This window comes from Lepidochelys kempii, chromosome 20, assembly GCF_965140265.1.
Source record: "Lepidochelys kempii isolate rLepKem1 chromosome 20, rLepKem1.hap2, whole genome shotgun sequence".
Taxonomy (NCBI): Eukaryota; Metazoa; Chordata; order Testudines; family Cheloniidae; genus Lepidochelys; species Lepidochelys kempii.
The window spans coordinates 3,096,744-3,121,284 of record NC_133275.1 but is presented as its reverse complement, the minus strand read 5'-3'; the positions used below and the strand labels follow the sequence as shown (position 1 = coordinate 3,121,284).

The window sequence follows — 24,541 nt, the reverse complement described above, 5'->3', positions numbered from 1 at the left end:
GCCGGGTCACACAATGGGTTTTTGGCCCCGTTTCCCCAGCTGTAAAGCAGGGCTCGTAAAACCTCATCTCACCGGGCTGCTAAGGAGGAACTGATCTTCTGTGGCAGCTCTCGGGGTTTATGGCTAGGGCGGTGGCTGGGCCCTAAATGCCCTGGTGCATCTCATGCTCTCTACCTGTGGCCAGGCCCGTGGGGCGGTGGATCTCCGCCTGGCGCCGTGGGCCGTGCAAGGCGCCCCGGTCTGATCTCGCGGCGTGCGTCTCCAGCTGCGTGCGTCGGACACCCTGTTGGCTCGTGCTGGAGGGTGGCAGAAGAATTAACAGGCCGGCTTGGTGGTGAAATGGGTCCAGCCCCCCTTCTGGGGCTAGCCCAGGGCCTCCTGCCCCATGCAGCTGTTCTGCTGGCCTGGGTACACTGAATCCTGCCTCAGCGCGGGGGGGACGGACTCGGTGGCTTCTCGTGGGTTCCCCTCGTAGGTCCCTCCCAGCCCTACATCTCTGTGATGCGCGGGGCGTCTTTCCGCGGGGCCCACCCCCAGTGGCTGTTCTCTGGAGCGTGTCCACGCGTGCCCGGGCTGGGGCCACGAGCCACATGCACACCTGCTGCATTACAGGGTGCAGGGCAGTGCTGGAGTGAGTGGAGATGCAGCGGGGGGGTGGGGGGTAGTGGGGGGGGTTGGGCACAGGGCTGGGAGTTGGGGGGAGACCTGGCTTCAATTCCTAGCTCTGCCTGGGTGACCTTGACCAAGTCACTGATTCTCTCTGCCTCAGTTTCCCCAGCTGTAAAACTTGCCTTGGTTTCCCCAGCTATGAGGTGGGAAGACTCGCCCTGCCTTGGTCTCGTCAGGCTGCGAGCATTTTGGGGCAGGCGCTGTGTCTCACTGTGCATTTGTACAGCTCCTTGCGCGCTGGGGCAGCGAGCTTGGCGGAGGTGCTTCCGTAATGCACCTAATAAAGAACAGGAGAGTCCAGCTGTGCCGGAGGCTGCCCCGCCTCGCAGCCTGGGGGAGGAAGTGGGTGGGGTGAGGACGGCGAGGGGGGTGGAGGCAGGGTGGCCCTGCCTCAGAGCGCCACATACCATGGACAGCTCCCTCTGAGCCAGGGCTGGGCTGGGTGGCACAGCTGGCTCCGTTCTGCCAAGCAACCCGCAGAACCGGCCCGACTTGCCGAGGTGCCAGCCACGCGGTGTCAGCAGGGAGGTGAGTACAGCTCCGGCTGGCTTTGCCCAACACCTCCGTCCCTTCCCCACCCTCTGCCAGCCTGCCTGGCGGCTCGCTGGCCCCTGGCGGGTGGCAAAGCCCCAGCCATAGGGTGGCTTCCGGGAGGGCGTCCTCTCTGCATCCCTCCCCCCAGCTGCAGGAAATCCCCCTGCCCTCGCTGGCCACAGCTTCCAAGGGCGGCGACAAACCTTCTTTTCCTCCCCAGGCTTCCTGGGGAAACGGAGGGGGGGCCCTGCCGCCGGGTGTGCTGATGGTGTCGTGGTGCGGAGGCATTGTACCCCATTCTGCCCTAACGGGGGGACCCCACTGTGATGGCAGAGGGGTCCTGCTCGGGGAAGAACCGGAGGCTGTCCTTGGTTATTTGCATTGAGACTGAACTTCCTCCTAAAACCCTTGGCTGAGCGTGAAAACAGACAAAGGGAAGATGGGTCTGGCTTCTGAGCCCCCTCCCTTCCCCTGTACCCCCCCCCCCAAACACACGCAGGCCTCGGAAACGGCCTTCCCCCCCACCCCCGGCTTTGAACCCGCTTTCTTCGCTCGCTGGGGGCCGAGATGAACTTTCTCCAGCAGGCCTGATAAGAGCCCCTGCGGTTTATGGCTCCGGGGCAGAGTCCGGGGCAGGCTGTAAATCGAAGGTGAAGGTTGGCTTGTATTTAAAAAACAAGCCCCTGTATAAAAGACGGGAAGGGTTTAAAATAGGAGCTGGTGAGGCAGGACAGAGCAGACAGCTGCTGCTGCAGGCCCGGGGCCGTCAGGTGGAGCCCAGGGTCGCGGGCGCGGAGCTGCGCCAGGATCCTGCTGCTAATAATATTTGCCGTCGCTCCTGACCTCCGCCCCAGCCCCCAGGGCTGCGTTTGCCCCCTGGTCAAAGCAGGGATCCCTCCGCGGCCCCGCTGGGGTGGAAGCTGGCTCGCCTGACTGGCCGTGGGCCCCCATCCTCAAAACCGTTTTACGCTTCTAACTTCCACGGGACAAGCAGGAGGCTCTGGGGGTTGCCAGGGGTTGTGGAGGCAGAAACCGGGGGCCGCTCGGTTGCCTCTCCCCTCTTTGCCACTTCACCGCAGGGGGCGCGGCTGGGCCAGCGGGGTTCAGGGCCGACCCCGTGTGGCTGGCAGCGGGAGCTGCTGAGAGCTGGGGTGCCCGGCTGGGAGCAGAGCACCCTGTAACCTCCCCCTCCAAGCGGTGGGGCTGGGACACCCTGCAGCCCAGGCCCCGAGCGGGCACAGTGCTGGGCCCAGAGAAGGGCTAGCAGGGCTGGGGAGTGCAGCTCGGCCGGCGGGCGGTGAAGCCTTAGATCGTCCCCCATGAGCTGGGACCAGCCAGCGCTGGCCGAGGGGGGCTGGGGCTTCCCTTCTAAGAGAGGAGTCTCCCCTCGCTCAATGGCTATGCCAAGGCCGTACCCGGGGGGGGTGTGTGTGGAAGAATCAGGACCCCTGGGTTCTGTTCACGTGGGACTGACTGTCCCCCTGGCCCTAAGGCGGGGGTGCTGGCAGCTGTGGGGCACCCTCAACCTGCCCCTCCCCTTACAGCCATATGGCTGTGCCGACAGATCCCCAGGGCATGCGGCTCCTGGCAGGCGGCTCTGGGGGCTGCTTTGGAGGGATAGGGTGGGGGCAGGGAGCAGAGCCGGGGACAGAGCGTGTCAGGGGGGCGCTGGAGGGGAGGGGAGAACAGGGCCTGTGCAAGCCAGGAGATGGCCCAGCCAGTTCCTCCTCTCCCCAGCTGGCATCCTGCTCCAGCTGGCTTCCTGTCTTGACTCACTCCTTTCCTGGCTCCGACATTAACCCCTCCGGCACTGGGCCCACCTGCTGCGACGGGATCTCGCCCTTTCATGGGGACCTCGCTTGTTTCTGAGCCCTTGGGGTTTGTCCCCGCACCCACCGGCCTCCTCCTACTCCTGCTGCGGCTTTTCCCTCGGGGCCTGGTGCTGGGGTCCCCAGCCCTGGAAGCCCCTGAGATCTCAGCTTGTCTTCTCATGCTCAAAGAACAAACCAGTTCCACATCTGTCCACTGCACAATCAACAGCTGGGGAATGTGGGGTACCAAGGGGCAGGGGGGATGACACAGAGAACCCAGGTGTCCTGCATCCTAATTTCCTGCTTGACCCACTCACCTCCCCATGCCAAGCAGGGAACCCAGATGTCCTGACTCCCAGGCCCTTGCTCGAAATACCCAGTTCTAGGCACACCCCTGGGTCCTGCCACCCAGCATCCCTGTTCTAACCACTGGGCCCTCCCCCCTCCCCTTTCCATCTGGCTGTGCTAGATTGGGGGGTCTAGTGATGCCCAGACCCTCACACTGCTGCTCCCTTGGGAGCCCCTGGAGGCAGCTCAGCAAGAGGCCCATCGTTCAGGACCTGCTGCCGACGGGACGGGGCAGCCCTGCTGCTGGCGAAGGGGCACCTGGCTGCCTGGCCAAGCCCAGCCGGCATAAATGAGCCAGCTACGCAAACACAAGACTCCCTTCTCCTCTCAGCTGCAGAGTGGGAATAGGATCTAGGCTGTCTGGCTCCCAGGCCTCCGTACCCTATTCTAACCCACCAGGCCCCCATCCCTTCCCAGAGCCAGGGATAGAACCCAGGAGTCCTGCCTCCCTGCCCCACCCTGTGCTCTAACCCACTAAGCCTGACTCCCTTCCCAGAGCCAGGGGAAGAACCCAGGAGTCCTGGCTCCCAGGCCCCCCTGTCAGAGGCAACGTGTGTGTGTGGGGCGGGGGGGGGGTCACATGCCCCACCCCAGATTTCTGCCGGGGTTTGCCAGCTGGGCCCCCTCCCTGGGCAGCAGCAAACAGCTGAGAGCTGCAAGGAGGGGCTGCTGAGGGTGAGGGGGGATGTGCCTGGGGGGAGTGTGACTCAAGCTATGTGGGGGGGAAGGGGACAAACTTTTAAATTGTGCCCCCCCCAACTATCAGCAGGTACCAGTCCTCTCTGCCCCCTGTGCTCTAACCACTAGACCCCCACTCCCTTCCCCGAGCCAGGGATAGAACCCAGGAGTCCTGGCTCTCAGCCCCCCCTACTCTAACCACTAGACCCAACTCCTGTCCCAGAGCCCGGGTTAGAACCCAGGAGTCCTGCCTCCCCGCCCTAACCACTAGACCCACTCCCTTCCCCGAGCCCAGGATAGAACCCAGGAGTCGTGGCTCCCCGTCCCCCTGCTCTAACCACTAGACCCAGGGACCTGGGCTCTCCTAGATGGATTGAGACAGGGGCAGAGGCTGCCATTCACTAGCTATGATGTGAGCCGCGGCTGATCCTTAAATCGGGGGGCGTGTCCCCCTGCTCAATCCGTGGGGCGCACTGCACCCCGTTTGCAGGGCTAAGTCCCTGGGCAGCAGGGACCCCTCCGCTCACTGCTCTCCCCTCCGCCCATCTTCCCCTCCAGTGGCTGCCTCCCCACTGCCCGCTGGGGCCATGGAAGCCAATCTGCCCCTGCTGGACACCACCGGGGTGGGGGACCTGGTGCTGCTGGACCCCCTGTCGGAGGAGTCGCTGCTGCAGAACCTCAAGGAGCGGTTTGGGCACCAGGAGATTTACGTAGGTGTCGGAGGCTGCGCGGGGGGGGGGGGGGGAGCAATGGGGCCGATCGGGGGCTCCTCCCCGCCCCAGGTGCCTGGAGACGGAGCTCTTGGGATACTGCCCCATGGGGAAGGATTGGTGCACGCCTGGCCTGGGTCCGGTCCCGTATGGCAGACTGCCGGGCACCCGGCTCGCTCCCCGGCATGCTCCTGCATCCCGGATCTTCCCTTCTTTTCCTCCCTGGTGTGCTCAGCCCAGGCCCCGCACGCTTCGCGCTCTCCCCCGCACGCTCACGGCCTCTGCGTTCCCTCCCCAGACGTACATCGGGAACGTGGTGATCTCCGTGAACCCATACCAGCCCCTGCCCATCTACTCCCCGCAGACGGTGGAGGAATACCGCAACTGCAACTTCTTCGCCGTCAAGCCGCACATGTGAGTGGGCTGGGCGGAGGCTGGCGGGGGCCATCGCTAAGCGAGGGGGGCGAACTGGGGAGTCAGGGAATGGGGCTCGGGGTCATTCCCCTCTACGGGGCGGCAGCTCTGATCTAGCCCCAGTGCGGGGACTGGCTGGCTCAGGGGGCAGGGAAGGGGGCATGGGGCCTTTCCCCTCTACGGGGTGTCATGGAGTCCCCGGGCGATGCTCTGGGACGGCTCCCTACGAAGCCAGGCAGGACTCTGGGGAAGTCTCCTCCCTGGGAGCAGCCTGTCTGCAGGACACACAGCTCCCCTGGCTCCACCTTCCTGGGTCTGACCCCAGAGCATTCAGCCTCCTCTGCCCCTCCGTGCGCTTCCCACAGCGAGTCTGCCCAGGCGGGGTCCTGGGGGAGCCAGAGGGTCCTGCCCCCCAACTCCGCAGTCAGACGGGACTCTCAGCCAGCCAGGAAACCAGAAGGTTTATTAGACGACAGGAACATGGTCTAACACAGAGCTTGTAGGTGCAGAGACCAGGACCCCTCAGTCAGGTCCGTCTTGGGGGGCAGTGAGCCAGACAACCCCGTCTGCCCTTCACTCCATGTCCCAGCCAGCCCCAAACTGAAACTCCCTCCAGCCCCTCCTCCTCTGGGCTTTGTCCCTTTCCCGGGCCAGGAGGTCACCGGATTCTTTTGTTCTCCAACCCTTCAGCTCTCACCTTGCAGGGGGGAAGGGCCCAGGCCATCAGTTGCCAGGAGACAGAGTGTCGCCATTTATGGACCCTGGCCCTTTGCTCTGCAAAAATCACACCCCCTTATCCCACCATCTAGAGACTTAAGAAATGCTGAGGGGAAACTGAGGCACCCCTACAGTATTCAGAGGAAACATTAAGAACAGTCCCACTTCGTCACAGGGGGCACCAGCTCTGATCTAGCCCTAGTGCGGGGACTGGCTGGCTCAGGAAGGGGGGGAATGGGGCACGGGGTCTGTCCCCTCTAGGGAGCACCGGCTCAGATCTGGCCCCAGGTTGGCAGTGACTCAAAACCCTACAAGCCGTGGTGGCTGGTGTGGCGCGAATCAGAGTCTTAAGCCGGTTCCCGGAGCTGGCAGCAAGGGCGGGTTCCCGGCCCGTCCTGTCCCAGGGTGGACGACGAGTCCATAAAGGGCTTATGTATAATTGAGTCAAACCTGGGGGTGCGCAGGGTCCCTGACTCCGCTTCAGCGCAGCTCGCAGGAGTGTTTGCTTGGGGGGCAGGGGGTAGGAACAAGCATTGTGTGATATGGTGCCCCTCATTCCTGACCCACAGCCCCCTGCTAGCCCAGCCGAGACCCCCAAGGCCGGGCCTCCAGCCAGGCTTCTGGGCTGGGGAGTGGGGAGCCCTGGCCGGGGGGGCGGGATCTGTCCCCTTCTAACCCCTCTCCCTTTACCCCACCCCCCACCCCATCCTTATAGCTACGCGATCGCTGACGATGCCTATCACTCCCTGCGGGACCGCGACAAGGACCAGTGCATCCTGATCACGGGCGAGAGTGGCGCGGGCAAGACAGGTGAGGCGGGGACGCCCGCCCCCAGCCGAGCCTGGGGTTGTGGGGGCTAGGGATGGCGGGCGAACCCCTCGGGGTCGTCAGCCGAGTCATTCCCATGGGGGAAGTCATGCGGGGGTCCGTGACGGAGTCACCCCCCGTTCTGTGCAGCCAGGAGCCTGACGGGACCCAATGGCCGGGCTGTTGCTTGTCCCCGCAGAGGCCAGCAAGCAGGTGATGTCCTACGTGGCCGCCGTGTGTGGCAAGGGTGAGGAGGTGAACCAGGTGAAGGAGCAGCTGCTGCAGTCCAACCCGGTGCTGGAAGGTGGGTGCCCCCTGGCCCTGAGAAGAGCCCCTAGTTCCCCCGCCGAGGCCTGGCCGGTTCATGCCCCGGCCCCCGGCCCGGGGGGTGTCAGAGGCCATGGGGCTCCCAGGTGTTCCCCCTGCCGGGGCCTGGCCGATTCGTGTCCCGGTCCCCGGCCCGGGGGGTGTCAGAGGCCACGGGGCTCCCAGGTGTTCTCCCCGCCGGGAGCCTGACCCGAGCTGGCTCTGCCCCAAATTCGTCTGACCCTCCCTCCATACCAGCCTCGAACCCTGGCTGTGCCCCACAATGGGGAGCCCCCCGCGCTCTGCCCGTGGCACGTCCCCCACACCTGCTCCACCCTAGAGGGGCTGCCCTACCGCAGGTGAGGGGTGGGGGGAATCCCACGAAAGGTACAAATAATGATCCCGCCCCACCCCCCCGTTCTCATTGCAGCCTTCGGTAACGCCAAGACCATCCGCAATGACAACTCCTCCAGATTCGTGAGTGGTTCTGCCTCCAGCCCCCCACTCCCCCTCGACTCCTGTCCCCCCAGAGTCTCCCTCCCCCACCCTCCCGACTCCTGTCCCCCTCCCCACGACTCCTGTCCCCCCAGTTTCCCCCTCCCCTACCTTCGTGACTCATGTCCCCCCAATGCCACCCTGCCCTGCGACTCCCATCCCCCCAACATTCCCCTCCCCCACCCTCGCGACCCCCCGTCCTGTCCTGCCCCCTGACTCGTCCATCTCTGCCTCTCCCAGGGCAAGTACATGGACGTGGAGTTTGACTTCAAGGGCGAGCCCCTGGGCGGTGTCATCAGCAACTGTAAGTGCCCCGAGCCCCCCGCGGGCCCTTGGGCAGGGGCCGGGCCAGGACCGGGGCCAGCAGCTCCGTGCAGGCCCGGCTGGAGAGGAGTGTGCGGGCAGCGTGCCCTCCAACCTGTGCCAGGGGAGTGCAGCACGCCGGGACCCGGCAGGCACTGGGTTAAGGCCGGAGCGGGACCGTGGGGCCTCTGGGGCGGGGGGGGGGGGGGTCCCAGCTGCTTCCACCCCTTAGCCGGAACTTCGGCTTCCTGCGGGGAGCAGGGCCACAGATCCGTTCCCAGCGCGGCACAATGGAACAATAGGGGCTGGACCCCCGCCCAGTACCCCTCCCCGAGCACCCGGCTCCCCGCCCCCTCCAGCACCAACTGGGGCCCAGAGTCTGCGCCCCCCCCCCGCAGTGACCCCCGGGGCACCGATTCTCCCCCCCCACCCCAGCAGCCTCCTGGGGACTGATCCCCTTGGCGGCGTTGTGGGTGACCCTAACGCTGAGCCGGGGCTCCCCCGTGTCTCCCCTCCGCTCTCCCTGCTGCAGACCTGCTGGAGAAATCCCGCGTCGTGAGACACGTCAAAGGGGAGAGGAATTTCCACATCTTCTACCAGCTCCTGGCCGGGGGATCTGACCAGCTCCTGAGTAAGGCTGGGCCCCTGGGCTGGGGGACGGGGTTTTGGGGCTGTGTCGGGGGATGGGGTTTGGGCAGTGCCCCCACTGGGCTGGGGGCCGGAGGCAGGGTTTGGGGCCCATCGCCGCAACCCGGGCAGGGCCCCGGGGGGACCCAGGCGAGTGCCAGTGGCGGGGGACCCGGGCGGGAGGCTGCTCCTGGCTGAGCCGCAGCCTGTCCCCTCTCGCAGGGGAGCTGAAGCTGGAGCGGGACTGCAGGCGCTATGGATACCTGGGCCAGGAGGACCGCAGCCTGCCGGGCGTGGACGACGCGGCCAACTTCCGAGCCATTCAGGTCCAGCCTCGGGGCGGGAGGCGGGTGAATCAGTCTGTCCGGGTAAAATGGGACCCCCTGAACTTGCCCCCCAAATCCCTACACTGCACCCCTGTCACGGGGCCCCAGGCCCGGTGCTCGGCACCTGCTCCAGATGAAGCTGCTCAGGACTCTGGGGCGGGGTCTCCCCCCGGGCAAGGAACCAGCTCGGTCACCCCGTGTGCTCCCTGCAGCAAGTCCCCCCCCGGGGGAGCCTGACACCCCCCCAAAGGGCCCTGCCCCCCACCCGCAGCCGGCAGTGACTCCCAGCCAGTGGGCGACCGACGGGTTGCTAGTCGCCGGGGACCCAGCGTAGGACGGAGCTGGTTAGCACCCACCAGGGACTCTCCCCCGAGTCCCAACCCCGGAGGAGGACCCCTTCCAGCTGCCCAGCCGCAGTGTTCCCCCCCTTCCCCCCGCCCCCCCACTCTGGGCTTTGTCTCTTTCCCGGGCCAGCAGGTCACCTGGTCTCTAGCTGATCCTCGCAGAGGAGGGGCCTGGCTGCCACTTGCCACCCTTGCCAGGCTGCAGAGTGTCGGCCATTCTCTGCAGCCCGTTGGCCGTCACACCTGCCCCTTAGGGGTCACTGTGAGGACACGCCCTTATCCTACACCGCCTAGATACTTGAGTAACACAGAGGGGAAACTGAGGCACACACACAGTATTCAGACAAAACATTAAGAACATTCCCACTTCGTCACCGCCCCCAAACTCAGGTCCCCAAACCTGCACCCCAAACTCTGCACCCCCAAACCTGCACCCCACACTCAGACCCCCAAACTCTGCACTCCTCTGTCTCCCTGGCAGGAAGCCATGAAGGTCATCGGCTTCTCGCCAGCCGAGGTGCGGGCGCTGCTGGAGGTGACGGCCGTGGTGCTCAAGCTGGGGAACGTGCAGCTGGACAGCCAGTTCCAGGCCAGCGGGATGGAGTCCTCCAGCATCCAGGACACACGAGGTCAGGCGGGGGCCCGCGGTGGGACAGGACCCCTGCCCTCGGCCCAGGCACCTGGTTGGCACCGTTAGCCCAGAATTGGCTCCCCAGTCACCCCTCCCGAGGCCCCCTCCCCTGGGTTTCACCCACCCCCTCCCTGATCCCATGACGGTCTCGCCTCCTGCCCCCCAGCCGCCCCCCCCCCCCGGCGGCATTCCCCGTGGAGCTAACCAGGCCTCTCCCCATGCAGCCGTGCGGGAGATCTGCGAGCTGATCCGCCTGCCGGAGCACGTCCTGGAGCAGGCCCTGTGCTCCCGCACCGTGGAGGCCAAGCAGGAGAAGGTGGTGACGGCTCTGAGCGTGGCCCAGGTGAGCGAGGGGACGGGGCTGGAGGCCCAGAGCCAGACCCCTTCCCTTTGCCGCGCTCGGTGTGTGCAGACATCTCCATCAGCCCCCTGAACCCCTGCATCTCCTCCCAGCGCCCCGCAGGTCTCAACAGGCGTCGCACCCCATTAGCGGTGGGGCTGAGCCACGTTCGCGCCCCCCCGTTCCCCCCCCAGCGACCGGCCTCCTCTTGCCAGGGCTGTCCCAGGCTCGGGGCTTTTCTGGCTCAGTCCCACGGCCGCAGGAGCTCCCTGGTGTCCAGCAGGGCCTGGATGGGGCCGGTGCCGAGACGTGAAGTTTCTTGTCTGAGCCTCCCTTGCTCAGCTCCCTGGCTTGGGGCTGAAATCACCAGCTCAGGAGCAGGTTCTTCCCCCCCTGAGCGGGGCTGGCCCACGTGGGCCCAGCCCCAGGGTCCCTCTGAGCCGCCCTGCGTAGCCGCCAGCCTCCAGCCCCTTTGCCTCTGCTCCTAGGGCTGCTATGGGCGGGATGCCCTGGCGAAGAACATCTACAACCGGCTCTTCAACTGGCTGGTGACCCGCATCAATGAGAGCATCAAGGTGGGTGCGCTGGAGACGCCAGCCCCAGGTGGGGCTCGAACCCCTCTGTCATGGAGTTCCCGGGCGATGCTCCCTACGAAGCCAGGCAGGACTCTGGGGGAGCCTCCTTTCCCCAGAGGAAGCGTCCTATCTCCAGGGCAAGAAGCTCACACAGCTTCCTCCTTCCTGGGTCTGATCTCGGAGCCTTCAGCCTCCTCTGCCTCTCCCTGCGCTTCCCACAGCCAGTCCGCCCAGGCGGGGTCCTGGGGCAGCCAGAGCGTCCTGCCCCCCAACTCCGCAGTCAGACGGGACCTTTAGCCAGCCAGTAAAAAAACAAAGTTTATTAGATGACAGGAACATGGTCTAACACAGAGCTTGCAGGTGCAGAGAACGGGACCCCCTCAGCTGGGTCCATTTTGGGGGGCAGTGAGCCAGACAACCACGTCTGCCCTTCACTCCATGTCTCCAGCCAGCCCCAAACTGAAACTCTCTCCAGCCCCCCCTCCTCTGGGCTTTGTTCCTTTCCCGGGCCAGGAGGTCACCGGATTCCTTTGTTCTCCAACCCTTCAGCTCTCACCTTGCAGGGGGGAAGGGCCCAGGCCATCAGTTGGCAGGAAACAGGGTGTCGGCCGTTCTCTGTGTCCAGACCCCTGCACACACCTGCCCTCTAGGGCTCTGCAATGATCATACACCCTTATCCCACCACCTAGATACTTAAGAACTGCCTAGGGGAAACTGAAGCACCCCCACACTATTCAGAGGAAACATTAAGAACAGTCCCACTTCGTCACATCCGCCCCACCTAGATACTTAAGAAATGCATAGGGGAAACTGAGGCACCCACACAGTATTCAGAGAAAACATTAAGAACATTCTCACTTTGTCACACCCTCGGAGCGGGAGCCCCCCGGCCAAGGTGCGGGAGCTGCTGTGTGTAGCCTGGCCAGCGGGGGGCTGGGGGGCTCCCTTCACCGCTGGACAGAGGCTATTGAATCCCCTGCTCTCATCCCCGCTGTCTCCCAGGGCCCCCCCCCTTCCACCTCCCTGTCCTCCCATCTGCTGGCTTCTCCCCCACACCTTGCCCTCACCCTGAGTCCTGCCCCCCTCCCGGGGCTTTGCTGGAGCTCTTGTGCTGAACCATCCAACGGCGCCCCCCGCCCCCCCCCCCACGATCCCTGCCCCGTCCCTGGAGCCCAGGCTGGGCCCTCGGGACGTGGCGAGTCCATGGGTAACGAGCCCCCCTGTTTGCCCAGGTGGACTCGAGCGAGCGGAGGAAGGTGATGGGAGTTCTGGACATTTACGGCTTCGAGATTTTCCAGGTTAGTGCTGGGTATGGCAGGCCGCTCGGCTTCCCCTGTGCAGGGCAGCGGGCAACTGGGGAGCCTAGGGTGGGGATAGCAGGGGCTGCGGGTCGAGAGCGAGGGGCACCGCAGAGCTGGGGGGAAAGCCCAGGGCTGGGCTAGCAGTGGGCTAAGGGGGGCTGCAGGTCGGGAGTCAGGGGCACCGCAGAGCTGGGGGGAAAGCCCAGGGCTGGGCTAGCGGGGGGCTGCAGATTGGGATTGAGGGGCCCTGCAGAGCTGGGGGCGGGGTGGTAAACTTGCCATACTCCCGGCTTCCTGGGTGCGGCACCCTCCTGCCTAGAGCAGCAGCTCCGGGGGGGAACAGGGAACGTGGCCCCGAACCCTCGTCCCACGGGCCCTTCTGCCTTCTCCTTCTCGCCCAGAAAAACAGCTTCGAACAGTTCGTCATCAACTACTGCAACGAGAAGCTGCAGCAGGCCTTCATCCTATTGACACTGAAGGAGGAGCAGGAGGAATACGTGCGGGAGGTATCGGGGGCCCTGGGAAGCCGCCGGGTGGGCCCCATTGCCTGTAGTTCCCCTGCCGATACGACCCCCCTCGCCCAGCGCAGCGCTCCGATGGCCCCCCAGCGAACGGCACGCGGCCGACGGGCGACTGTTGGCACTGAAGTTACAGGCCTTTAGCCAGGGCAGTAAACAGCCTCAGCTGTCAGGAGAGGGGGGGGGTTGGAAATGACGTATCTCCCCCCCCCCCCCCGCCTCTGCGCCCCGGGTGTCCACAAGCTGCTCCAGCCACCCCACCCAGCAGCTGCCGGCAGCCTGGCCCCCAGCCCCCGCGGCCGGATTTGGCTGCACCCTAACAGGAAGGTTGGGAATAAACACGTGCAAAGCCCCGGGGCTCCGGACGTCCTGGTCCCCAGATCCCGCCGGAGCCTGAAGCCGGGAGCGGGGCTGGAAGCCCCGAGTGAGAACTGCGGCCGGTGGGGTGATGGGCAGAGGCAGGCGGTGCGTGGTGACCGCGGGGCCCGGCACGGTCACGGGGCCGGAGCAATGGGTCAGACAGATGCAGCCGTGGCTGCTTTGTTGGGTTCAGTTCCTGGCCCAGGGCCACCCCGTGGCATCCCTGCGAACCGGCCCTGTCCTGCTTCCTGCTCCTGGCGTCAACTCCGCCTGCTGGGGGTTTAAAAATCCCGCGCGGGCCTCTCTTGGCTCGGCCCCTCGACTTTCTCCAGACTGGGCCGGGAGCTCGGACTCCAGCTCCCCCACCCCCCGGCCTCTGGTGTGAGGCTCCCAGGCTCCCGCCGGTGCACCCCAGCCCCCACACCCAAATCCAGCTGGGCTTTGCAGCCTGGACTGGAAGTGGGGGGTTTAGCCAGTGAAATCCCGTGGGCGCCCCGGGCCGTCCCCCGTCAGCTGGACAGGCCTTTGCTGGTCTTCCCAGCTGGTGCCGCTGCCAGCCGGGTCAGGGTCCGACGGCCGCTCTCCTCCCCAGGGCATCCAGTGGACACCGGTGGACTTTTTTGACAACAGCATCATCTGCAGCTTGATTGAGGACGTGAGTTGCTGGTTGAGCACCGGCCGGTGGGGATGGGACCAGCTCTTGGCGGGAGGGGGCCTGCGGGCGGGGGCTCCCCACCCCTGGCCAGAGGAGCCAGGAGAAAACATGGGCACCACTTACTGGCCCTAAGCAGGGGCCAGGCCCAGTCCCTGCCAAGGGGGCGGTTCGCCCCCTCAGCCTTTTCCCTGTATCGCCGGCACCTGCCCCCGCACACGTGGGCGACCTGGACCAGGGGCTGGTTTGGCACAATTGACCTTTTCTGTACTGGATAGTAATAGCAGGGGGCTGCGGGTCGGGAGCAACGGGCACCGGCAGAGCTGGGGGTTGGGGGAGGCCAGGGCTGGGCTAGCAGGGGCTGTGGGTCGGGAGCGAGGGGCACCAGCAGAGCTGGGGGGGGTGGGGGAGCCCAGGGCTGGGAGCGCAGGGGGCTGCGGGTCGGGAATGCGGGGCACCGCGGAGCTGGGGGGGGGCCCAGGGCTGGGCTAGCAGGGGGCTGCGGGTCGGGAGTGCGGGGCACCGCGGAGCTGGGGGGGGCCCAGGGCTGGGCTAGCAGGGGGCTGCGGGTTGGGAGTGCGGGGTACCGCGGAGCTGGGTGGGGGGAGCCCAGGGCTGGGCTAGCAGGGGGCTGCGGGTCGGGAGTGAGGGGCACCGCGGAGCTGGGGGGGGCCCAGGGCTGGGCTAGCAGGGGGCTGCGGGTCTGGAGTGCGGGGCACCGCGGAGCTGGGGGGGGCCCAGGGCTGGGCTAGCAGGGGGCTGCGGGTCGGGAGTGAGGGGCACCGCGGAGCTGGGGGGGGCCCAGGGCTGGGCTAGCAGGGGGCTGCGGGTCGGGAATGCGGGGCACCGCGGAGCTGGGTGGGGGGAGCCCTGGGCTGGGCTAGCAGGGGGCTGCGGGTCGGGAGTGTGGGGCACTGCGGACCCGGCTGGCCCCAGGTCCGTGACCCGCCGGCTCTGCGCAGAGCAAGGTCGGGATCCTGGCCATGCTGGACGAGGAATGCCTGCGTCCCGGCCTGGTGACGGAGGAGACCTTCCTGGCCAAGCTGAGCCAGGTGTTTGCCAGCCACAAGCACTACGAGAGCAGAGCCACGCAGAACGCCCGGCACGTCACGGACGCCAGCCTGGCTGGGCCCTGCTTCCGTGTGCACCACTACGCCGGCAAGGTGAGGGGGGCACCCTCCAAACTCCCAGCATGCACTGCCCGGCGTGGGGGGGCCTTTGTGGGCTCCAGTGGTTAGACAAGGGAGCTCTGGGAGGGGAGTGGGGTCCAGGGGTTAGAGCAGGGGGGACTGGGAGCCAGGACTCCTGGGTTCTGTCCCTGGCTCTGTCAGGGGAGTGGGGTCCAGGGGTTAGAGCAGGGGTGGCGGGGGCGGGCTGGGAGCCAGGACTCCTGGGTTCTGTCCCTGGCTCAGGGAGGGCAGTGGGGTCCAGGGGTTAGAGCAGGTAAGCCGTGAGCGGGCTGGGAGCCAGGACTCTCTACCTTGGGGTCCCTTCCACCTCCCAGCCCTGGGGAGTCAGGGGCGCCCCTTTCAGTGATGCTGTGGGTCCATCCCCCCGCAGGTGACCTACAACGTGTCGGGGTTCGTGGAGAAGAACAACGACCTGCTGTTCCGCGACCTCTCGCAGGCCATGTGGAAAGCTCAGCACGAGCTGTTGCGCTCCCTCTTCCCTGAGGGGGACCCCCAGAAAACCTCCCTCCGGCGCCCCCCCACCGCGGGCTCCCAGTTCAAGGCCTCGGTCGCCACGCTCATGAAGAACCTCTACTCCAAGAACCCCAACTACATCAGGTGGCATGGGATGGGGCTCCCACAGGAAAGGGTGGGAGCAGGGCTACAGCTCAGCGCCTGCCGCTTTCAAACCCAGGCACTATGGGAGAATCTCCCTGGCTGTGAGCAGTGTAGGGGCTCTGACACACAGTGGAGTGAGGAAGAAACTCCCCAGCTATGAGCAGTGTAGGGGCTTTGACACACAGCGGAGAGAGGGGAGAAACTCCCCAGCTATGAGCAGTGTAGGGGCTCTGACACACAGTGGAGTGAGGGGAGAAATTCCCCAGTTATGAGCCACGTAGGGGCTCTGACACACAGCAGAACGAGGGAAGAAACTCCCCAGCTATGAGCAGTGTAGGGGCTCTGACATAAAGTGGAGTGAGGGTAGAAACTCCCCAGCTATGAGCAGTATAGGGGGCTTTGACACACAGCAGACAGAGGGGAGAAATTCCCTGGCTCGCAGCAGTGATGGGGCTTTGACATACACTGGCATGTGGGGAGATTCTCCCTGGGCTGTGAGCAGTGCAGGGGCTTTGACACACAGTGGAGCCCTCTCTAACCTCATCCCCTCTCCGGCCCAGGTGCATCAAACCCAACGACAACAAAGAGCCCGGCGTGTTCACGGACGGGCTGGTGCAGATGCAGGTCCGGTACCTGGGGCTACTGGAGAACGTGCGGGTGCGGCGGGCCGGCTACGCCTACCGGCAGGGCTATGAGCCATGCCTGGAGCGCTACAAGATGCTCTGCAAGCAGACCTGGCCCAAGTGGAAGGGCGGTGCCAGGTAGGGGGGGTGAGGAGCACGGGGGGGATTGTGGGGGCTGGGAGCACCCTGCTGGGTGGGGAGCAGCCTGGGGGGGATGCTGAGAAGGGGAGCGCTGGGGGGTGGGGAGATGTCAGCCCCACGCAGGGAGGGTTGGGGGGGCTGGAGGTATCAGAGGTGCCGGCAGTGCCCGGGGGGGGGGGAGGCTGTAGCACCAACTGGCTGAGCCCCATGGCGCTGCCCCCCCTCTTGCTCGTCACCACCCTGGCCCTGGCCCCCCCTGCCTGCCCCACCCCTACTCCTGCAGTGGGGTGGCTTCCTGGGGGCCACCTCTTCCCCCTGGGAGTTTTCTGCAGGGGGTGGGGGGCGCGGACCAGGAGCCTGAGCCCCGTCTTTGGCGCAGGGACGGCGTCCAGGCCCTGCTGACCGACCTGCGCATCCCCCCGGGGGAGCTGGCCTATGGGCACACCAAGATCTTCATCCGCACCCCACGCACCGTGAGTCCCTGCCGGGCTGGGGTGGGGGGAGGAGAATGGGCTAATCTGAGACGGAGGGGGGAGGTTTGCTTGGGAACACCCCCGCTGTGGGGGGGGGGCAGTGGGGGCGCGGGTCCAGCTGCCAATGCCGAGTCCTGCCCCCTTGCCCGGGAAGCTGTGGGGCATCCCTGGCCCTTCCAGCTGGCGTCCTGAGAGAGAGGGCGGCGGTCCTGGGCTGCCAGGGGCGACTGGCCTGGGGGCTGAGCTGTGGGGCGTCTAGGGCTGGAGGTGGGGCGGGGGCGGACCCTGAGTTCCAGCCCCGCTGAGATCAGACGCCAGGGAAAGGTCCCTGCCGACCCCTTTCGTCGCTGGGGTGTCCGTGCGCGGCCTCCCGCCGCAGGCAGCTCCTGAAGGGTTAACGTGCTTTGGGGGGGGGGGGCGTCCTGGCTCCCCAGCCTGGCTTTGACCCTCCTGCTGTCCCCCCCCAGCTGTTCGACCTGGAGGACAGGCGCCGGCTGCGCGTGGCTCAACTGGCCTCGCTGATCCAGGCCACCTACCGCGGCTGGAAGTGCCGTACTCACTACCAACAGATGCGCAAGAGCCAGATCGTCATCTCGGCCTGGTTCCGGGGACAAGCGGTAACCCCGTCCCCCCCCCGTCCCCTCCCACTTCTCCTCAGCCCCGGGGGGGGCCTTACTTTGGCTGCTCTCCCACCCGCTCTGGATCGGGGCCCCTCCCTGACCCGGGCGGGACTTCGCTCAGGCTAACCCCACTTCCCGAGTGAAACCGCGGGGCATTTCTTAGGTGTGTTACCTGGCCGGGATCGGGGCCCCATTGCTGTACGGAGGGAGGGTCGCGGGCCAGGCCCTGCCCCACAGCGCTCGGCCTACACAGACAAGGGACGGAGGATCGTCCCCTTGCCCAATGTCTGCGCTGAGCCAAGAAGAGGACCCAGGTGTCCGGGATCCCCACCTTAGCTGCAAGACCGTCCTGCCCCTTAAATCCTCCGTTCGGACGCAGGGCTGCTCTGGGCCGGCACCGGGGTGTGTGCAAACCCACCAGGACGGGACCCGGGGGAAAGGTCTTCAGGGCCCCCAGTGCCCGGCTGCGAGAAGTCGTGCCCGGCCCTCGCTGGCATCTCAGCCTAGTTCCCTGCCCCACCTGCCGTCGCCCGTTGCACACCCGGACTTTCCCCTTTGCAGCAAAAGAAGCGGTACGGGCAGATGAAGAGTTCGGCGCTGCTGATCCAGGCCTACGTCCGGGGATGGAAGGTGAGAGGGCAGTGCCTCTTGGAGAGCCCCCCCAACCAGTGTCTCTCCGGGCCGGCAGCCCACGCGGGGCCTGCAGACGCACATGGGGGATGAGCCGTCGGGATGAGCCCAGCGGGCAGCGGGCATCTGGCCGGCGTGAGGGAGGCACCGATATTTGGCCCAGCGTGGTGGAAACCTTCGCCGGGGATCTTTGCAGGACGGCTAGGCGGGCCGAGTGGGACGGGGTGCTCGGTGCTGCTGGGGAGCCTGGGGTGGGGGGTGCGGGCCTGAGGGAGGGGGGCGGCAGATTGGTCCCAGAGTCCCGGTAAGAGGCCGGCTGGACCCCAGGGGAGCTGTGATTCTGGGGGGCACCGCCTTGCTGGAGCACATCGCCCCCTACAGGACCCTGGCCTGTGCCCCGCCCGAGTCGCTCCTCCCGGGGCCGGGCTCTGGTGCATCGGAGTCTCTCGGTCTGTCTCTCCGTGTCCGTCTGTCCTTCCTCCTCCTCCTCCTCCTCCTCAGGGCTCCGGCGGGGCTCTGATCTCTCGCCCTTTCCTCTCCGCAGTCTCGCAGGCTCCTGCGGGAGCTGAAGCACCAGAAACGCTGCAGCCAGGCCTCGGCCACCATTTCCGCCTACTGGAAAGGGTACAAGGTAACCGCAGCCCAGGTGCCGGCCCGGCGCCCCCGTGGGGCCTCTGTGCCATGGCTTCCGGTCAGCCTTTGCCCACGTCCACCCCGCTGTCGTGCCCCAGCTGCCCGCTCGGGGGCGCTGCCGGCGGCCGGGGAGCCGTTGGGCACCCAGTGCCCAGTCTAACGCGTGCTTGACCCGTGACTTGATCCCAGGCCGAACGCCCACAACTTTCCCTGCCGGCTGGTTCTCCTGCACCTGCCTCTCTCGCGCTGTCCCCGGACTGTCCTGTCTTTCCGCCCTGGCCCTCTGTCGGGTTGGGGGCAGCTCGTCTTCTCTGCTCCCTGCCCTGCTCCAGAGCCCGGTCACGGCTGGGAACGGGGCTCTCCGGCGATGGCCGGCCCAGCCCGGGGTCTGGGGCAGCCAGGGAGGGAGCGCGGTGGGATGGTTGCCCAGCGGGCTAGTCCAGGAGAAAAGCAAGTGGGGTTAGCCAGGAGAGAGGTGGGTTCCCTCCGTCGCCCAGCTGTCTCACGCCCCGGCCCACCATGGGGCTGCTCACGGGGGTGCCTCCCTTTGCAGACGCGGAAGGAATACAAGAAATATTTCCGCTCTGGGGCGTCCACCACCCTGGCCAATTTCATCTACAGGAGACTGGTGAGTCGGGGCCTGCCCAGGGCTGAGGGAATGGACAACGGGCTGCAAATCTTCAAAGGGGGCGCTGAACCGCTTAAGGGATTGGGACTGGGACATGGACCCTTTCCCTTCTAGGGGGCGCTGGCTCCAATCCGGCCCGAGGGCAGGGGACTGGATGGCTCCAGGGGGCGGGAAATGGGGCATGGGGTCTGTCCCCTCTAGGGGGCGTCAGCTCCGATCTGGCCCTAGGACAGGGACTGGATGGCTCCGGGGGGTGGGGGCGGGAATGGGACCCGGGGACTTTCCCAGTTGGGTTTTTAAAATGTCGAATTGTCTAAAATCAAAGCCTCCAGAACCATTTTCAAACCTCTAGAACAGGCCCTCTGGGGCGATCTAGCTCCCAGGTTTGAATCTAACCCATTTGAAAGCAGCCCCACTCTAGGACCTCGTCGGTTTCCCTCTAGACGGTTCTGCATTTTCACCCCCTGTGTTTTCTGCTCTCCGTCGCCCAAAGGTGCAAAAGTTTTTCCTGGGGCTGCAGACCAACCTTCCCCCCATGGTCGTGACAGATCGCAGCTGGCCTGCCGCCCCCTACAAGTTCCTGGCAAACACCAACGAGGAACTGAAGAAAATATTCTGCCTCTGGAAGGTCTGAGGCTACGCACGGCTCATGTCAGAGGAGAGGCCAAACCCCGGTCCTGGCTGCTTATCCCATGGCTGTCACCGTGGGGAGAGGGTCTGACCCCCTGATTCCCCAGCAGAGCTACGTCCTGCCTCCCGCAATTCCCTCCTTGCACTTCAGCGGGAGGCACTTTTCTGATCTTCCCCTCCTAACCACGAGGCAGCTGTTCATCAGCTGCCATGTCCACCCCAGAGGCGGCTGCATCTCAGTGCTGGGGAAGTGAATCCTGTGCAGTAGCTGGTACCAACAGCTAGCGTGTCCCATCCTAGAGATGGCTGCATTGCAGTGCTGGGTGACCAGTCCCCATTCAGCAAAGTTCCCCCTCCCGCTCCAGAGCTGGCTGCATGCCTGTCCCTCAGCTGCCATGTCCCAATTCCAGAGGTGGCTGCATTTTAGTGGCAGGCAAAGCAACCTCTGTAGTTCCACTCTCCGCCCTGCCTCCCTCTGGGTTTTCTTGGTGCACCTGCCCAGTGCGTCATAAATAACAACGGCCCGTCAGCCCCTCGCTGCTCCTGGCCGGGGAGCTGCCCGCTGTGATTCCCCGCAGCTGTCTCCCTGCGTGCCTTGTGCTCGTTATTCACCTCCCCTAGGGTCCTGGTGGGCGCCCCCCACCCTTTGCCCTCTCTGCAGGCGGGATCTGGGTTCCGGTCCTGACCCGGCTTCCTCCTCCCCTCGGCAGGGTAAGAAGTACCGGGACCAGCTGACTCCGCAGAGGAAAGCTCTCCTGCAGGACAAGCTGTGTGCCAGTGAGCTCTTCAAAGACAAGAAGACCCTGTACGCCAAGAGGTTAGCATGGGGTGGGGGGGTCAGTCCTCCGGGGGGGGGGGTTCGGTCCTCCAGTGCAGGGCTCCCAATCCCAGAGTCGGGGTGGGGCAGCAGGACTCCAGCTCGTGATTTAAAGCGAGGGGTTGGGGGAGGGGGGGCAGCCGGGCGGCTCATGGGTCCCGCTTGGTCTCTTCCAGCCTCCAGCAGTCGTTCCAGGGCGAGTACCTGGGTCTCCGGAAGAACCCCAAGTACCGGGCGCTCCACACCGCGGCCGAGGGCAAACTGGTTCTGGCCGACACTGTGCGAAAAGTCAACCGGGCCAACGGCAAGGTAGGGTGGCCCCTCCCCGCCCCGGGCCGAAGGGCCCATGCACAGAGCCTCCCTGGGGGAACCAGCCTCCCCTTGGTCTCTGCTAGGAGCTTGCCCCAAGCCCCTGGCTTCCTGCTGTCTCCTCCGCCGGCCGGCTGCAGTGAGGTCTCCCCAGCACGGCCCTCTGCTGCCCCCCAACCTGCTCTGTGGGTCGCCCCGGTGTCCCCAGGCCCAGCTGGTCCCCGTCCCCCTCTCTGGGCAGGGGATAATAAATCCTCGCTCTTAGCTAGCGCTTTTCATCCAGAGATCTCCAAGCGTGCCCCAAAGGAGGTCAGTATAGTCATCCCTCTTTTATAGGGGGGAAACTGAGGCACTGAGCGGGGCAGTGACTTGCCCGAGGTTACCCCGGCCAGAGCTGGGAACAGAGCCCAGGTCACCTGTGTGCCCATCCTGGGCGCTCCTCTCTAGGCCACGCTGCTTGGGATCGGGCCCCGACGGGCCGTGCAGTGCACCCGAGCCGAGCGCCCTGTGTTGAGGCCTCCCGGGACTTGGTGTCTTGGCCCCTTTGGGGTTTACCGAGGTGCAGATTGGGGCGTGACGGCCCTCCCCCCCGAGTGTCTGGCAGCCCCTACCTGCCCTCACCCTCCTGCCGGCTCCTTTGCAGACGGTTCCCCGGCTCTTCCTGCTCACCAAGAATCACATCATCCTGGCCGACCCCAAGGCCGCTCAGCCCAAAACCGTGGTCAGCCTGAGCGACATCCGGAGCGTCTCGGTCACCCGCTTCTCCGACGGCTTCTTCGTCTTGCACCTCAATGAGGTACGGCCCCGGGGCCGGGGGGAGACGGGGCACAAGGGGCCCTGTAGGTAAAGGGCCAGCACTCGCGGCTGCCCGGGACTCTTTCAAACCCACACATGCTCCCAGCTGGGGCATGCTGGGGAAGTGTAACCAGCTTCCCCCACGGGATCTTGGGAAAGGATTTTCCGGGGGGGGGGGCGGCTGTGCATGACCCCCCCCTTCCCACCAGTCCCCCTGGGTGCTCCCAAGGTTGTGTGGAGCAGTGCTGGAAAACTCTGTGATGCATTCCCAGAAGGCATTGCGGCTCGGGTGGGAGGTGGCCGGAGACCCCTGCCTCCCCGTACCAGCGAGCTAAAATGGGGGGGGCGTCCCTCTGTTTGCTCCCCCCCCTTAGACCTCCACAGTGGGAACCAAGGGGGACTTCCTCCTCGTCAGCGACCACCTGATCGAGCTCGTCACCAAGCTCCACCAGACGCTGCTGGAGACCACCGCCAAGACGCTCAACCTCCGAGTGGCTGATGAGTAAGGGCAGGGATTGGCCAGAACAGTGGCGGGGTGGAGCCTGAGCGGGGTGGGGCAGGGGAAAAGGAGGCTTCTGACTGGGCCGATGGGCATGACTGTCACCTACCCTAGGCGCGTGACGGTCTCTGTCGCCCTCTGGTGGCTTGCCTGGAAGGGGATAAGAGTCTATTACCGCTGCTGGCTGAGGGACCCAATCCTCTAGCTCCAGTGGTTTGGAGGTTCGTGCTTCTAGCACGATCTGGGTGTGGATTCAAATCCTGCTGTCAGCCCAAGAGGGTCACGGCCAGGGTCTCAGCCCAGATCTGCGATGGCCTGGGCAGGCCGGGCTCTGAGCCGCAGCTGTGGCAGCCTGGCACGGCTTGCAGCTCCGGCTTTTTCCCCAGCAGGGGGTGGCATGTTGGGCGTCCTTGGGGGGAAGGGCGGGGTGGGACCGCGCCAGGGACCGGGGCAGGATCCTGCCGCTGATCTCAGAGCGCCCGGGGGTCCGTGCAGGTTCTCCACGCAGTTCAGCAAGGGCAGCATCGCCATCCGGATCGTGGAGACGGCTGAGAAGAACCACACAGCGCCCGTCTGCAAAAAGAAAGGCAGCCACAAGATGGAGGTCCTGGTCCACTGAAGCGCCAGGGTGCCTACGGGGCAGGGACGGCTGGGAAGCCGTGATGCCAGCAGATGAGAACCTGATGGTCGAGGACCCATGACAGGGCGAGATCCCGCCCAGCTGGGGGCACGGACCTTTCTCTTTCCGCTCTGATCTCTGCCAGTCTCTCGGCAAACCCAGGCAGCCCGAGGCCAGGGTCATACCCGGCTGCTGAGAGCCCTTCCCTGTCCAGGCCGCGGAGTGGGGCTGCGGGGGAATCACCTTCACTCCAGGCCGGCTCCCTGCTCTCTGGTGGGGATCGGCGCAAATAGCATTAAATATCGGAGCAAGTCGGCTGGGTTCTGCCACCGTTATGTGTGTTGTGGTCGCACCAGGCCCCGCTGTGCCAGGCGCTGCTCAGACCCCCAGGGAGAGCCAGCCTGGCCCTAGGGGCTCCTGGAAATATCCCCATTTTGCAGCCCATGGGACTTGCCCTAGGCTAGGTCACTTGGGAAGCTCGTGGCGAAGCGGGGGATTGAACCCTGGCATCCTGAGTCAGGTGCCATTAATCAGACGCCAGGGAGACGGGGCACAGATGCCACCGGCCTTGGCTGAGGAGCAGAGAGGCCAGCGGTGGGGCCGGACCAGCTCCGAGAATAGTGACAGTTTTGCGGCTGCTTCGGGTACCCTGGGCAAGCAGAGGGGCCCCGGCACCATCCCAGCTGCTGGCTCTTCTCTGCCACCCCATCTCAAGCTGTGCCGTGGGGCGTAGACACCCCACTTAGGAGCTGGGGGCTCGTCAGGCCGGGAGCTCGGGTTTCATTCCTGGCTCTGGGTGCAGGGGTCTAGTGGGTTAGCGCAGGGATGGGGCTGGGGGCCAGAACTCCTGGGTTCTATTCCCAGGTCTAGGAGAGGAGTGAGGGGAGGGGGGGTTAGTGGTTCTGAGGGGGGAGACTTGGGAACAGAGACTCTTTGATCAAATCTCATCCACTCTCTGCCTCAGTTTCCCCCTCTGCATACCAGGGATGATCATCCTACCATGTTGGGGGAGGGAATGAAACTTTGCACGGTGCTGTGAGATTTTGATGTGTGGGGTCTGGGGGGCACAGGCACCCCTGGGTCTTGCAACCAGCAGAGAAGGCCCCAAAGGGTGAGTGATCATCCCATGATGGCCAGTGTGTCCCTATCACAACTACTGAGGGGCTTGGTTTACCCAGCTGTAGCTGGTCCCATCCAGCCGGGGAGGTTGAGCGTGGGGCGTCTCTGCGGGGAAGGCTGCATTCGAGGCGTTTTCTAGCTCTGATTATTACAGTAGTGTTTAGGAGACGTGGGTCATGCTGCGCCAGGTGCTGTACAGGGCCCTAGTCTCAAAGCACATAGGAGCTTCATAGGGAAGGGGTGGGAGGGGAAACTGAGGCATGGAGTGGGGCAGGAAGTGGCCACCGTCTCGCCACAGGGCAGTAGTGCAGCTGGGACTTGAAGCCAGATGTCTGGTGTCCCCCCATATCCTATACAAGCCTCCCCCTGCCCCATATCCCTGCCCGGCCTCAGGCCCGGAGTCCCAGAGAACCAGGCCCATGGTTGGTCACGTGGTTCGCGAGCTGGGGCTGGGGGGTGCCGGGGGCCGCTGGGCTCTCAGGCCGAGTTAGGTGACAACGTGTGGATGGGTTGTGAGGGCTAGGGCGGGGGGACGCTGCAGCCACCAGCGGAGATAATTCGAGGGCGGGTTTCTCAGGGTGGGCGCGGGGAGGGTCCTGGCTCCAGCATGGCAGGGCTGAGTCCCCGGCGCGTCGAGCACCAGCCTATGGGCAAGTGCAGGACCGAGTGCCGTGGGGCTAGGCGGGACGGGGGGCAGCAGCTTTTGTGCCCGCTCAGCCTCTCCTTCAGTCCTTCCTCTTCCCTTGGTTCTC

General features: G+C 65.6%; 1 protein-coding gene across 2 annotated transcripts; it reads left to right on the top strand.

Annotated features, from left to right (window-relative positions):
* The first annotated feature begins 1,114 nt into the window (after positions 1-1,114).
* MYO1A (myosin IA) lies at positions 1,115-22,972 on the top strand. 2 transcript variants are annotated; one of them, XM_073318800.1, is made up of 29 exons: positions 1,115-1,197; positions 4,599-4,750; positions 5,049-5,164; positions 6,597-6,691; positions 6,888-6,992; positions 7,425-7,471; positions 7,730-7,793; positions 8,325-8,423; positions 8,642-8,745; positions 9,571-9,718; positions 9,945-10,063; positions 10,549-10,635; positions 11,868-11,933; positions 12,338-12,442; positions 13,407-13,469; positions 14,429-14,629; positions 15,027-15,253; positions 15,814-16,014; positions 16,397-16,490; positions 16,958-17,107; positions 17,672-17,740; positions 18,285-18,371; positions 18,927-19,001; positions 19,495-19,629; positions 20,342-20,448; positions 20,625-20,757; positions 21,401-21,553; positions 21,927-22,054; positions 22,547-22,972. In XM_073318800.1, the coding sequence occupies exons 2-29, from the start codon at positions 4,628-4,630 to the stop codon at positions 22,668-22,670; spliced, it is 3,225 nt and encodes a 1,074-aa protein (XP_073174901.1). In that variant the 5' UTR covers positions 1,115-1,197; positions 4,599-4,627; the 3' UTR covers positions 22,671-22,972. The 2 variants fall into 2 exon arrangements, with proteins under 2 accessions (XP_073174901.1, XP_073174902.1); XM_073318801.1 differs by lacking the exon at positions 18,285-18,371.
* The last annotated feature ends 1,569 nt before the right edge of the window (positions 22,973-24,541 follow it).

What these genes read in the sequence shown, in the direction of transcription:
- MYO1A (XM_073318800.1), top strand. Translation starts at nt 4,628, where the DNA reads ATGGAAGCCAATCTGCCCCTGCTGGACACCACCGGGGTGGGGGACCTG. An exon ending in TTGGGCACCAGGAGATTTAC is followed by an intron (nt 4,751 to 5,048) that starts GTAGGTGTCGGA and finishes TTCCCTCCCCAG; the next exon opens with ACGTACATCGGGAACGTGGT. An exon ending in AAGAACCCCAACTACATCAG is followed by an intron (nt 15,254 to 15,813) that starts GTGGCATGGGAT and finishes TCTCCGGCCCAG; the next exon opens with GTGCATCAAACCCAACGACA.